The sequence below is a fragment of the Leptonotus elevatus genome, chromosome 8, assembly GCF_054856555.1.
Source record: "Leptonotus elevatus isolate MCC_2025b chromosome 8, RoL_Lele_1.0, whole genome shotgun sequence".
Classification (NCBI taxonomy): Eukaryota; Metazoa; Chordata; class Actinopteri; order Syngnathiformes; family Syngnathidae; genus Leptonotus; species Leptonotus elevatus.
The window spans coordinates 5,992,649-6,006,395 of record NC_141246.1 but is presented as its reverse complement, the minus strand read 5'-3'; the positions used below and the strand labels follow the sequence as shown (position 1 = coordinate 6,006,395).

The 13,747-nt window shown below is 40.9% G+C and overlaps 1 protein-coding gene across 2 annotated transcripts in view; it reads right to left on the bottom strand.

Annotated features, from left to right (window-relative positions):
* Positions 1 to 13,645, bottom strand: part of bnc2 (basonuclin zinc finger protein 2) — a 192,082-nt gene extending 178,437 nt beyond the window's left edge. For both annotated transcript variants that reach the window (XM_086083796.1, XM_086083801.1), the window contains exon 1: positions 13,558 to 13,645. In XM_086083796.1, coding sequence (XP_085939922.1) covers positions 13,558 to 13,575 — 18 coding nt within the window. In that variant the 5' untranslated portion in view covers positions 13,576 to 13,645. The remainder of the gene's footprint in view (positions 1 to 13,557) is intronic.
* Positions 13,646 to 13,747: the final 102 nt, after the last annotated feature.

Below are 13,747 nucleotides of genomic sequence, written 5' to 3'. Positions count from 1 at the left end.
TGTTACACAAGGTGTTTCAGTTATGTGGTGCCTCAGTCTGAACACTAGGGGGCACTATATAAAATGAGCATATTTAGTAGATGAGAGGCAAAGAAGAAATAAGAGCTTTGAGTCTGGTGAATTAACAAAGTACAAATCAGATAGCTCTGTTTGTTGACGACAGAATAGGAAAAAGAAGTAGGCTGCTTTTTGAGAATACCACAAGATGTCAAATAAAACATGACAATTTAAGTTATGCTTTATCACACCACGACTTATTTCTCTTTACTTGACATGAAAAGAAACTTGGTGCTTGCCCGACAGCCCATCGCTGCAACTGCCTCTTGTCGCCCAGTAAAGTTTATACACGTCACAGTCAGCTAGCAAAGTGATGTCATCTGTGTAATATCAGATCTTTTTTTTTAGTCTGACTATCAAGCACTGATATAAGGTCTCGTGTCCTGCGTCATGTCATGTTCGCTGTCGTCTGCGGTGGTGAGACTTTCTTCTCTTATCTTGTTTTTTGACATTACTTTTGTATTTGAAGTCCTGCTACATTTTTGTAAAAATACATATTTTCAAATGATCCCTGCTAATGTCTTTTTCTTCCGTGCTTCCCTGCGCTTGGGTCACGCTACCTTGTTGTCTTTCTTATCTGGAGTGCCTGCCCGATGGAATTACGCAACCATTGAATCTTGAGTGAGCTGCCTTTTCCTAAAAAAAAAATTGTCTGTGGGCTGTAATTTGATTGGGACCTCACAATTTGGCGAATTTTCATACATTTACCGCCTATCAACATGAGCAACTCCTCCAATGTTTACGGAGCGAGCCTGGGCAGGCAACCGGTAGGTTCGAGTGATGACCACACAAAACGAAGTAAACAGAGCTGCATTGAATTTTGTTGGATGCGCAGATTGTTTGCTTCTGATGAGCAGCACGTGCTCAAGTTAAGATGTCAAAGTGATGGTGGTTTTGGGGGAGGTATTCGTATTTAATGTCATGTCCACTGCATGCTAACGAAAGCTGTACTCCATTGTCCCCATAGTAGAGGGTGAGCAGTGGCCCACTTGCACGAGATAGGACCGTCCCCTATAAACAGGACAATTTCAGCAATTTAGCAGTAATAAATTTAAGAATAATGCATATATTTGTGAAGACTGGGGGGCAAGTTGTATTTTGCAATTTTTAAAATGTGCATAATTTCACATGTTATTTCATATTAAAGTTTAGATAGCTCTTAATAAGAAAATAAAAATGCACTGAACTGTCACCAACGTCTTCCAAATGAAATTATGCCATCTAGTGGCAGAAAAATTACCTCAACACAAATCAATATCACACTTCTTTTTTTTTTTACAGTACAGTACATCTTTTTTATTTTAACTAAATGTTATGAATTATTATGAAATTATTGTATCAGTGACAAAAAGATGCAGCCATATTTCTATTAGTTTAATATTTTTTCCACTTTTATGTTAACAAGCTTATGAAAACTTATACAAAATATTTTATTGCACATTTAGAACAGATACAAAATGTTGCCATTAATTGTGAGTTAACTATTGAAGTCATGCGATTAATTACGATTATAAAATTGTAATCGCCCGACTCCCCTATTCAGTACATTTTGGTGCAGATTCAAGTCAACCCCCCAAAAAAATCATATGGAGCCAGCTCCATTACGGCAATGTTCCTTTCGTCCAGGAATTGTCGGGCGCTGAAGACGTTGTCATGGTGAAGAAGCTACGACTTAACCTGCTTGCTTTTTCTCACACACCGAACGAAGCAAACACTGCATGATTTGTTTGTCGACGTGTCACTCGATTGTCTGGCCTCATAGTTTGTAGTTTGGGTTTGAAATATACCTTTTGTGTCACAAGTCCTGGAACGTTTTGGACACATCCCAAAGTACTAAGAGAGCTGCAATCATCACAGTGACACTCATGTGGCTCCTCATTCAAAATACAAGACCACCATGTTATCTTTTTCACGGCCAAACGAGGACCCGAAGCACTTTTACAGCTGTTGAGGCTCTGGGATGACTTGAAAGATTGAGAAAACGAGAGACACTGGTGACAGAAAGACGGAAGTAGGCGGAGGAGGTGGTGGGAGTGTCTGTGCATCCTCTGTGGGACGTGGGGGGGGGGGGGGGGGGGGGTCGGAGGGATCCAGAATTCCTTACTGGCCATTAAAAACTGAATTCCTACACAAACTGCTTGTGTTTTCACTGCAACTCCTCCACCGCGCTCGTCCTCTCACGTTTCCGCCAACGGCTCACTTTCCCGCCCGTCAAAGTCAAGAGGAGCTTTCGCCACAGGAGATGGGCGGCGGTGTCAACCTCTTTCCTCCCCGTTTTTTCCCCTCTTCCCTCAGTCCCCCCCCCCCCCCCTCTCCCGGTCCCGTGGTCCCTCAGAACGGGCCGTCTCGCTCTTCATATTGAGTTGCCAGGGTAGAAGGAGGCCAGAGGAATCTAATAACTGTGACAGTGGGGCTTTTTTGGCATTGTTCCTGAAGCCGTGCAGACTGTCTGTTGGCTCTAATGAAAGGTTAAATGAATAGGACAAAGTGACAGGAGGTACAATAAAGAAACATGGAAGAGGACAGAATGTGTGTGAGTGAGTGTGCGCATGTGTCTTTTGAGGCCATGCCACATTATTGAGACCCTACGCTTACACTTTAGTACGATTGGAATATTGGCTTAACATCGTCATGTCTCGGATCTATCTGGAGTTATGTTAGTTTTTTTAAGTGTCGGTTTTTCTACAAATGACATGCCTCAAGAAATGTCCTCCATATTTGTATGTCAATTGTACGGAAAAAAAATCTGTAATGAATGTTGTATCATGAAATTGATGTGAAACTGGTTGACAAATAATGAAGTCGATGTTTGATTATTTGATGATGGAATTGGTAGTAAACTGACATTATCAAGTTACTTCGGTCGGTTGGTTGGTTGGTTAGGACAGTTTTCACGAGCTGGAGTTATGTCGGATTTAGATCATAGTTGTAAAACTCCGGTCCTGGAGGGCCACAGTCCTGCAGGTTTTGGATGTTTCTGTTCTCCAACACAGCTGATATATGATCAGCTCATCAGCAAGCTCTGCATAAGCCTGATAACGATCCTGCTGATAAAAATCAGCTTGTGTTGGAAGAGGGAACCCTCCAAAACCTGCAGGACTGCGGCCCTCAAGGACCGGAGTTTGACACCTATGATTTAGATGTTTCCTCCAACACACCTGATCCTAAAGATCAGAATCATTATCAGGCTTCTGCGGAGCTAGCTTGATGAGCTGATTATAGGAATCAGGTGTGTTGGGAATACAGAGGATTGGATTGGGGAAGCCTGTGTTAGGAAGCAGCTTGGTTGGGTGATCGGTCGGTTCTTTAGAGCAGTGGTTCTCAACCCCGGTCCTCGAGTACCCCTAACCAGCCTGTTTTCCATTTCTCCAACAGCCAACACAGGTGTTTCAAACGTTCCGCAAATCAGAAAGTTCTGCATGAAGCATGATAACAATCCTCAGCTGTGTTGGCTGAAGGAGACATGGAAAACAGGCTGGATTGGGGTACTCAAGGACCGGAGTTGAGAAGGACTGCTTTAGAGCATTGTTTCTCAACCCCGGTCCTCGAGTACCCCTATCCAGCCTGTTTTCCATTTCTCCAACAGCCAACACAGGTGTTTCAAACGTTCCGCAAATCAGAAAGATCTGCATGAAGCATGATAACAATCCTCAGCTGTGTTGGCTGAAGGAGACATGGAAAACAGGCTGGATTGGGGTACTCAAGGACCGGAGTTGAGAAGGACTGCTTTAGAGCATTGTTTCTCAACCCCGGTCCTCGAGGCACACTATCCAGCCTGTTTTCCATGTCTCCCTATTCCCAACGCAGCTGATTCAAATGACAGCTCATCAGCAAGCTCTGGAGGAGCCCGATAACGATCCCACCTGAGTTGGAGTTGGGAGACATGGAAAAGAGGCTGGATAGTGTGCACCGAGAACCAGGGTTGAGAAACACTGCTTTCGAGAATTGTTTTCGGGATAATGCACAATTTACAATGCTTTATGTAATTCATTGTTTGTGAGCATAATTAAAAACAGATACTCAACTAGCTTTGCGGAACGTTTGTATGAAAGTCTAGTGAAGAATGCTTGAATGTTTATCTTTGATTGTTCGGCTTTGGCTCCTCAATGTAAAGCTATACTTTAATTGAAAGTCCTCTAAAAATCTATTGGTATTAATTTATCTTTCTTTCTCCTTGTATCTCATCGATGGTCTTGGCACTATTGCTAGCTAATAGTCCACTAATAAGCATGATGCCCTGCTAAACTTTTAGCCCGATTTCCTGCTAAAATCTCAAGAGAACGCTTGATGGACTACACAGATGCGTGCATGCCATACCATGTACGTTGACACAGATGGTCAGAAAGAATTCCAGCACAGGGTCCTTTGATAAACGTTAAGGTCATCGTGCAGCAGAGCGACGAGGGAATGGAGGGCGGGGTTCACCTCAGACGCATGTCCCGTCTTGTGCCTGCGCCTGCCTTGGCGGAATGCGGAGTCACATGAAAGAGGGCCTATTTCTCCCCGCCTGCCGCTCTGGGAGACTTGTCTCTTGTGTCCTCCTCAAAAGCGCCACTGTCCCCTCCCCCCCCCCCCCCCCCCCCCACACACACCAGCCGACACGCTACCTGTCAGCAGATTTCCCCCCGCAGCTCTGAAAACATCACTGACGCCACAACACCCCACCCCCCTGCAGTCATGACAGCCGCTCTTTTCAAACAGGTCACCATCACATTACTCCATAACTATGTAACATTATATTAGAGCTGTCAAACGATTACATTTTGTAATCAGATTAATCACAATTAATCACTTAATAAAAAAGCCTTTTTTAGCCAAATTTGAAGAGCACCGGTTATGTGTTAATTCTTTTGACATTTAATGTTATGAGGACGTCTTCAACATGTTTTGATCCACTGCACACGCTCATCCTCCAATGAATGACTTGCATAATGTAAAATGGGGAAAAAAAGACCCCAATATTTTGACATGAACAAATATTCTAAATGCCATACGCAAACATTTATTAAATGCTTTACTTTAATGTATGTTATTATGTTTATTGCTCAAACAACCTGTGCTACCTTAAACGTAGCCATCCGCTGTCACGTTAAGGATAATCTATGGTCAAAATTAATAGTGCAATTAATCTGCTTTAATTCATGATTAATGCAATATTTTTTGTGATTAATTTATCCGTTTAATGCTTTAACTTTGACAGCACTACATTATATTGAAATATACTTTAATGAATAACAAAAATTGGTTTGACTTGGAAAATTGGTTTTGTGCATCCAATCGAACTGAATTGTCTTTTATTGGCAAGATGCACCACCTCGTCGGATTTGCACCAATCTTTGCATTTATTAGCCACTGAATGACCGAATCAACAAAAATTAATTAGCCTACTCAGTGCACTTTTGGTGAAAAACACGTCATAGTCCAACAAATGAAAAATCCAATTTGCTCCAAATGCTAAAGTGCATATTCTGTTGATAGCGCCTTATCGTAATCATATGTTTACAAAGCCATATTCACATCTCATTCAGTTGCATACACGGAAAGGTTAACCTTTTTTTTTTTCTACATTGCTGCTAGCCTCATCCTAGCTAGTGCTAAACTAGTTCGTCTCTCAGGTCCGGCGTCCAAGTTTGCAAACTCCCTTTTGTTTGTTGCTAGCACAGCGTTAGCCGGCCAACAGCAAGGCGTTAGCCGGCCAAATATTTGTGTTGCTAGGACAGCGTTAACGGCCAACAGCGAGGTGTTAGCCGGCACAAAATTCCCATAAGTACTTCCAGGCACCCGCTCGATTGAAGTGTGTAAGTAGCTTTTACGCATGTGTACTCCACACGTAGATACGGCAGACATAGGGAAACAGGACGTACCATCCAAGAAATCCTCTCTGGCGATAATATGCTATAACGTGTCTGACTCGAATAGGAACATTCTGATTCAACGCTCATTTTGGCCATTTTGCTACTCAATTCAAGTTACCACCGATTCGTGCAAAGCCCTAATAAATATATCAAGGAAATGCCACATTTACAGTGCAGTTAAAGTTCATTTATATTGAATTTCATCTACCACAACTTAACTTTGACAGGGGCGTTAGTCCTTTATTATTCTTCTTATTATTTTTACATGAACAGATGAAAACACAAAGCGAAGACTTCCTGTCCTGGGTGAGGTTGAATCAAATTCTGAACTAACGGCGGGGGGGGCAAGGCTAAGAGAGTGTTAAAAGAAACATGAACACTGAAGGTCCAATCATTGTCATTGTTAACCTTGTGAAGTTTTAAAGAAAGCAGATGAATGCATTTCTGAGCCTGTTTAACATTTCAAGTCGGGGACTTGCTAGGTTGGACAAGCACTATATTTGCATTACATTATTACAACTAGAGATGGGCGAGTACCGATATCAGGTATCGGTATCGGGTCGGTACCAGACATGTTTCATGGTATCTGTACTCGGGACGGATATCGATACTGGTATCGATCCCCGCTCTTGTGGCCGTTTTTCGGTCAGGAACTAAAGGCTAAAAATGTTTTTTGTTGCATTTATTGACCGCCACAGGTACCTCAAGTGCGAAAAATCCAAGAGCTTTTTCCTGTACTCGTTTATTTAAGGCTTTAGCGTAGCGGACGCACAGGCTACTTTTAATTTAGCCACTTACATCACCAACTGCTCCAAATTCATCAATTCATAATCACTATCCTGGCGTATATTGTAAGTGTACAATTTGAAAAAATAAACTGTTGATTTAAAAATAAAAAATAAACCATTGAGCCAATTTGTTTTTCATTATTAAGTGAAAATGTTTTTGTTGAGTACTTTAAATTACTCTTTATCCAAGCAAAACTATACTTTATCCGTGTACTTGAGTAGAATTTTCAGTTGAGTATTTGAATACTAAAATACTCGATAGTTGCAGCCCTACTGTATTCCTTAAAACATATTTTGATTGGGACTTTTTTTTCCTGGCCACTGGATTATTTTTTTCATTTTATTTATCTATTTTTTTTAATTCATTTTGTGTGCTCTATGCAAAAAGACTTGTATGAGCAAATTGAAGGAATGTAATTGCCATTCATTTCAAGCAATTTTAAGGAAATTTGCAATAATTGGTCCTTTTTTTTTTTTTAAATCTGTCATTGTTTTTTTTATTTTATGTATCATAAATTGTAATGGTATTGACACTTGGTATCGGTATCAATGAGTTCTGAAGATTTGAGTATCGTATCGGCCTCAAGAGAAGTGGTATCGAACATCCCTAATTACAACACAAAGCTGGTGATATTTCTTTATCATGCACAATGTAATGGATCAAAAATTCCCAGTTTTTATGAATGGAAAAGAATCAGTGCATAATTGTGCATGCTGCAGCATTTTGGCTCAGCGATTAGCACGTCTGCCTTACAGCCCAAGGTTTACCCCACTCCTCTCACCAAAAATCAAAAACTCCAGTCGAAATTGCCCATAAGTTTTAATTTGACTCAACTTCTCACTAAAACAAAAACTCAAAACTGTCTAAAAGTGTGGATGTTGCTGTGAATGGCTGTTTGTGTGCCCACTCCATTGATTTATTTAAAGACACTGTGGCCAATAACAGTATTGGTGGACATGGCAAGAGAGAATGTCTGGAATTAAATACAGAGGAGGAGGGGGGGTCACTTTATCCAGTCTTTTGCTGCGTATATAAACAGGTTCTAAATGAGAACATTCTGGAATAAGCCATTTCGCAGGAAAAGTAACTTTTGTCGGGTAGAGCTCCGCCACGCCGCCCATTCCAAAGTCAACATGCTACGTCTCAGTCCTCAGGAATTTTTCATGAGCCACCACTTATCTTGTCATATCACATTTCTCACGCCAGCTTTTCGGCAGGGAACAGAAAAGACACCTCCAGGGCAAATGATTCTCTTTTAATCAAATCACCCCGCGTGGCCCGAGGTGATCTTTTTCCACCGCGCCTTCGCTTCAGAGGTACGCTGATGCGTAAACATGTAAAGGACCCGCGCAGAAAGTCATCGGAAGTCACTTTAATGAAAAAGAAAGAAACAAAGTTTTTGGAGTTTCCAAGCGAGCAGCTTTTATGGCAGTATGGAAGCTGTAAAAGGTGAATGACACCACATAAGCGCAAATGTCCCAGCTGAGTCATTTCACTCCTGGTTGTGAGGCGGCTCCTTCCATAGTGTCACGTTGAGTTGCGGTCTGCTCAGCAACGGATTACCATTGAAATACAATTTCACTACTGACTGGACTGTTGCCACACAAAAGTGTTTTTTACACACTAACTGATAGTTCGTTTCAGATAAACCCAATTAAAGCAGCAGTTGTTTTTTTATTATCTCAAGGGCTCATACTTTTGCTGTGAAGTGCATGTTTAAGACACAAAAACGGAATTTTAGGGAAAAATATACCCTTCAAATCTGATATCTTATAGATGTCAGCCTAACTCACTCTGCATGTATTTTGCTCTTTTTTTCCTTTTTGCGGCTTTATTAAGACGCATATTCCGAAAGAAGGAGCAGTGACCAGTCAGTTTCAACGCCGACCAGCATAATTTGTTATCAAAATTAAGTTGACTATTGATTTTTTTTGTTTTACACTGATTAACTTATTTTTTAAATTGGTTAAATAAAAATTAGGAATGTAGAAATAAATGAAAGCAAATTAAATGTGTGATGTGATTCGTTTGGCCGTGCATTAAAATTGGCCATTAAGGCTAAGACTGAGCACTCTAGTTTCGTAACTTACTTGGGCAAGACTGGAGAGACGCAGTATAAATTGCCGTGGAGGCATGTTAGACCGAGTATTGGTAATTTTCCAGACGCATGCAAGCCTGCGTATTGAAAAAATAATAATAATATATATATATATATATATATAGGTTTTTGTGGTCAAATGTTATGACCTTTATTTTTATTTATTTATTTATTTATCTTACTTATTTTAAAATGCCTTGACCCATTTTTATGGGTTTTTGTGGTTAAGTTTTATGACAATTACTTTTTTTTCTTCATAATTTTAAAATTCCTTGTCCTTGTTGAGAGGTTTTTGTGGTCAAGTTTGATGACCTTTATGCTTTTTTTTCTTTTCTTTTCGACTGCCTTGTCCAGTTTTATGGGTTTTTGTGGTCAACTTTTATGACAGCAACAGATTATTTCTATCGCTATATTACCTATGGGAATTTCAAACAATCGGTCGAACCAGGTGTTCAACCTCTTGTGTGTGCTAAATATTATCAGAACCATTACGTTGCAGCTTGTGGTAAACATACAAATAACAAAATACCTCTATTATTACAAGTTGCTGAACAATGAAAGGCATTTTGGAAGCTATTTTTGAATCCAATTTATATGTATTGGTTATTTAAGGCCGTACCCAAATTAGCTAAAAACATATCTTCCTTTTTCGGAAAATTGTATTTAGATTAGTATTTAAAATAAAGCCTTAAAAATGAAGGGGGGGGGGGAGTGTGTGTAAGTGCAAGCTTCAGTTTACAGTTCACATCATGTAGTCTTGATTGTAATCTGATTAAAGACAGCCATCAGTAAGAGGCAAAGGCTATCTTATAGCAGACTTACACCCCCGCTGATAGAAATCTATGTGATAATGCAAGAGTAAAAACACGCTAAATGCTCCTGTCATAACAGCAGTTAAGCCCGTTGATCAGTGTCCATTGTTTATTTAAGGTAGCGAGGAGTTTTAAAATGTATTCACAGGAAATTAAAGTCTAAGTGAGGCGCGAGGATTCAATTTCTTTCGCCGTGCTGCTGAGGCCCCGAGAAGTCTAATTATATCTATTAGGTGTTTATTGTTTCGGATTATTAACGTCTCGCCCTTTGCTTTCTTAAAATTAGGAACCCGGCCGTGCAATTTGTTTTAAGTACTCCGCCTCTGCTGCAGTCTGGTGTCTTGTTCCGACATTTTTTCCATCTCCAGGCTCCGCAGGTGTGCGACCCTCACCCCACTTCACTCCCTTTTCACAATATTACCTTTTCTGTCGCGGCCAAGACGCGCCGTGGGCCACCTGAGACATTACTGGGGCCGAGTGGGCGCAGCGGCGACCCTCCCCTGGATGGATAAATACACCGCAAGAATGTTGCTTTGAAATCACTGTCTGGATAAAGTTCCTCTAAAATAAATGTGTTCTTTTTTTCCCCCCGTCTTCCTTCCCCGCGTGTCTCACATACTTTGTATTCACCCGAGCATTGCTGAGGTTTTAACTTCACAGCAAAGCTTTGTGGAGGATGGATGAGCACGGAGGCCATCTCGTGATTATCTCCCAAATCAAAAATGATGCGATTAATAATGAGAATAATCAAGTTAAGGTTGTCTTGAGCTGTGCTAAGCTAAGCATGTGCTAAGCTACACAATGTGCTAAGCTAAAGCTCATGTTCAGTTAAAGAGAAGCTAATTTCTTTCGACTACACTCTGCAATGTCAACATGTAGTAAGAAGCAAATGTTTTAATAATATGAAGTGGAGTTACCAGACGGTGAGATTTCTTAGAGTCAGAGGTGCGGGGGCATGTTTCATGGTCCAGCTAGCAAACTAGTAGGCTAATTGACCTAACCAAACAATTTTAGGGCAAAGGTGACCAGGGCTGTACCATGTTTGGCTAAGGCATAGGGGTGTTTGTCCAAGCTTGCCATTAATTGTGTTTTACTGACTAAAACTATTTACATGTATGGTAGGACGTGCTGCAACAGACAAACTGCTTACCTGTATCGGGTTTTCAAGCTCTACATACAGTATAATGTACTGTATTATTTGATTGTCAAGGAAAAAGTGGGTTGCCACAAAGTAAGGAAACTAGCATTAGTAAAGGAGAGAGTGTATATTTTGAGAGTCTTTTGGCAATGATCAATAATAACTCCATCCACTGATCGGAAATTAGAGCGACTACTTCTGTAGAACTAAGCTACAATTCTTACAAGTATTGTTGTCACAAAGGGGATGACGAGGAGTAATTAACAGAAAATGTTAAAGACATGCTAATTGCTAAAATTTTGTTTTCAATATTTTGTAATATTTTGGGGGGGGGGGTTGTTTTTTGGGGGTTCACCAGCCCCGCAGCCTTTTTAAGGATTTTTTTCCCAATGCATTTCAATGGGTGTGAATTATATGCGGATTTTCGCTATTCACAGGACGTCCCAGTCTCTGTCCACCGTGAATAGCCGGGGTCCACTATATATTTAATATATCACTTATGTTATTTGTTTGCTTTCACAATACAGTTCAGAATTTTGATTTGGACTTTTGCACAAAAAAATGACTGTAGATCTTAACATTTTGTTTCGTTTGACCAGGTTAACCTTGCTAAAGCACCATACAACCCATTTAAGCAATAAAAACTTGATTTTACTGTAGGTAAAAGGAAATAATTTTTAATAAAGCACAAAAAAAAATGCTCCTCAAAATTAGAAAGTCTCTTCTCAATCTTGACTTTTGTGGTACATGACAGATTGTCTGCCACCATGTTTATGGTAACCATCATTGGACGTCTTCTTGAAATCTACATCTTAATCATTCTACACATCTTTTTGAATAGATGATGTCAATCAGTGAGCGGAATTGATTGGCTTCCACCTTTCCACGTGTTTTATGGTAACCCATAAATGCATGCAGGTAAGCCCCTGCCAGGTCTGACTTATAGTGTCCGTTGATGTGGTTATCAAAATAAAATGTTGAATCGAGTTGCTCTCCTAACATCGTTATTATTACTCACGCCATTCTATTTCAAATAAAGAGAAAGGGATGCGGCAGTCAGAGAGGATGGAGTGTTCTGGTGTTGGGCAGTAATCAGAGGAAGCCAGCAGGGGGTACAGGGTAGGGTTGATGGGGTCGGAGCGGAGCACCTCTAAGCAGCCTTTCTCTTCATTAGCAGCCTCTCTAAGGGCCAGCGGCGGAGAGGGTCTTCGCCGGCCCACCTGTCCAGGAGATTATTGAACCGACTAACCAGCGGCTCGGCACACACACTTCTCTCCCCTCTCATGATTCCCGAAGTACCACAGGAATCACGACCGGGCTGACAACCTCCGCTTTTTTCTTTTTTTTTGCCTTCCACCTCACGTCATGTGATTAGCTGAGGAGGGGCAACTATAGCAACATTGCTGTCAATGTTTATATGCTGTGCATGCTAACAGCATCGCCATTTCGCAGCAAAAAAATGTGATCAAGGTCCAAACTGGGGGTTCTTATTGAGGACGGTGCTATTTACCAGAACCAAATAATTGGAAATGAGTGATGTCATGGCCTCGTCGCTAAGAACTTACTGAGTGGCCAATCACATTGCTCTGATGTCATCCCTCACTGTTAACAGCCAATAGGGGCAAATCTGGGAATTTCTGTGATATGCTGTGTTCAACTTCACACAAACTTTTGTGGTCGTTTTTCTTCACGAGTCCTCTTTGTCATTTATCTCCACTTACAAGACAGCCCGCGGCAACTCTTATGCTAGTAATTTTTATCTCGTCCAATCCCACACCTGCAGAAGTGAAGGAGCTTTGTTGTATGGTCAAGAACGATTGCAAACACTCGTGCCTTATGCACTGCCGGTAAAGAGAGCAGCACGAAGATAAAAGTCATGAAATGTCACCCCTGGAATGTAAATTGGCATTCTTCGCGAACAGCTCGGACCTCAGAAACATCCCCGACACACAAGCACTCACACAAGCCAAAAATCCTGTGCAACACACACACTCATTGATGAATGTGTGAAGGTACTTTGGCGGCGCTTTCAAGTGGGGCTCATTCATCTCGCACTGTTTCGTTATTTCTGCTCTCGCCTTACTTTTAGCTGTCCACTAAAATGTATGACATGGATATGGCATGTGTGCCTGTTACATTTTGTCTGAGCTCGATGTGTCCTCCCCTTATTATCCTGATGAGTGGACAACACTGTAAAAATATTGCCTTCACCTTTTATATGCCTTCCAAGTGGCAAAACAACAACTTTTTGCCCAAATTAACAATCCTATAAGGAGGGGCCGTTTCGGGATTTCGCCCAGAACAAACTGAAATTGTGATTTGAATAATATATACTGCACAGATGAGGGCTAAAGGAATTTTAGGCCTTAACATAATCCAGAAAATGCAACAAAATGTATGTACATGGCTCATTGAAAAGTGTAAGTGTATTAAAACATCAATAAATCACTTTGCGGGTGTTTTAAGATGGATTGCATGCAATCAGATGTCACTTTTGCTATTTAAATGTCAAAAATGTTGATCAAAATATGCGTAGAATTTACTACAGAATTAAAAAAAAAAATCACTTTCTCCTTCCTTGTGATGTTATGCTATATTTGGTTTATTTCTTGATTGACAAATGTCATTAATAAATGTTTGGGGGGGGGGGGGCAAGAAAAGGGGAAGAAAACAAATGCATGACAACTTTTCATCTGCTCTGATGCGTTCATGTACCACAGAATAAACCAAGTAAAACCCACTGTCATCTCCTGATTCTGTATTTACAAACAAGAATAAGCCTCACAGGAAAACAAAAATCGTAATTACCATGGCTGCATGTCGCATCTGACAGAACTGGCGAACTCCTTTGGCACGTTGGCAAACTTTGCGTCCTCCAGCACACAAAAAGTCTGCTTTCGCCCTCAAGCGGGGAACTTTCTCCTCGTCGCTGCTGCTCGCCGCGTGCCGAGAATCGGCGCTCGATTACAAAACTTGTACTTGATACTGGTAGGTGATT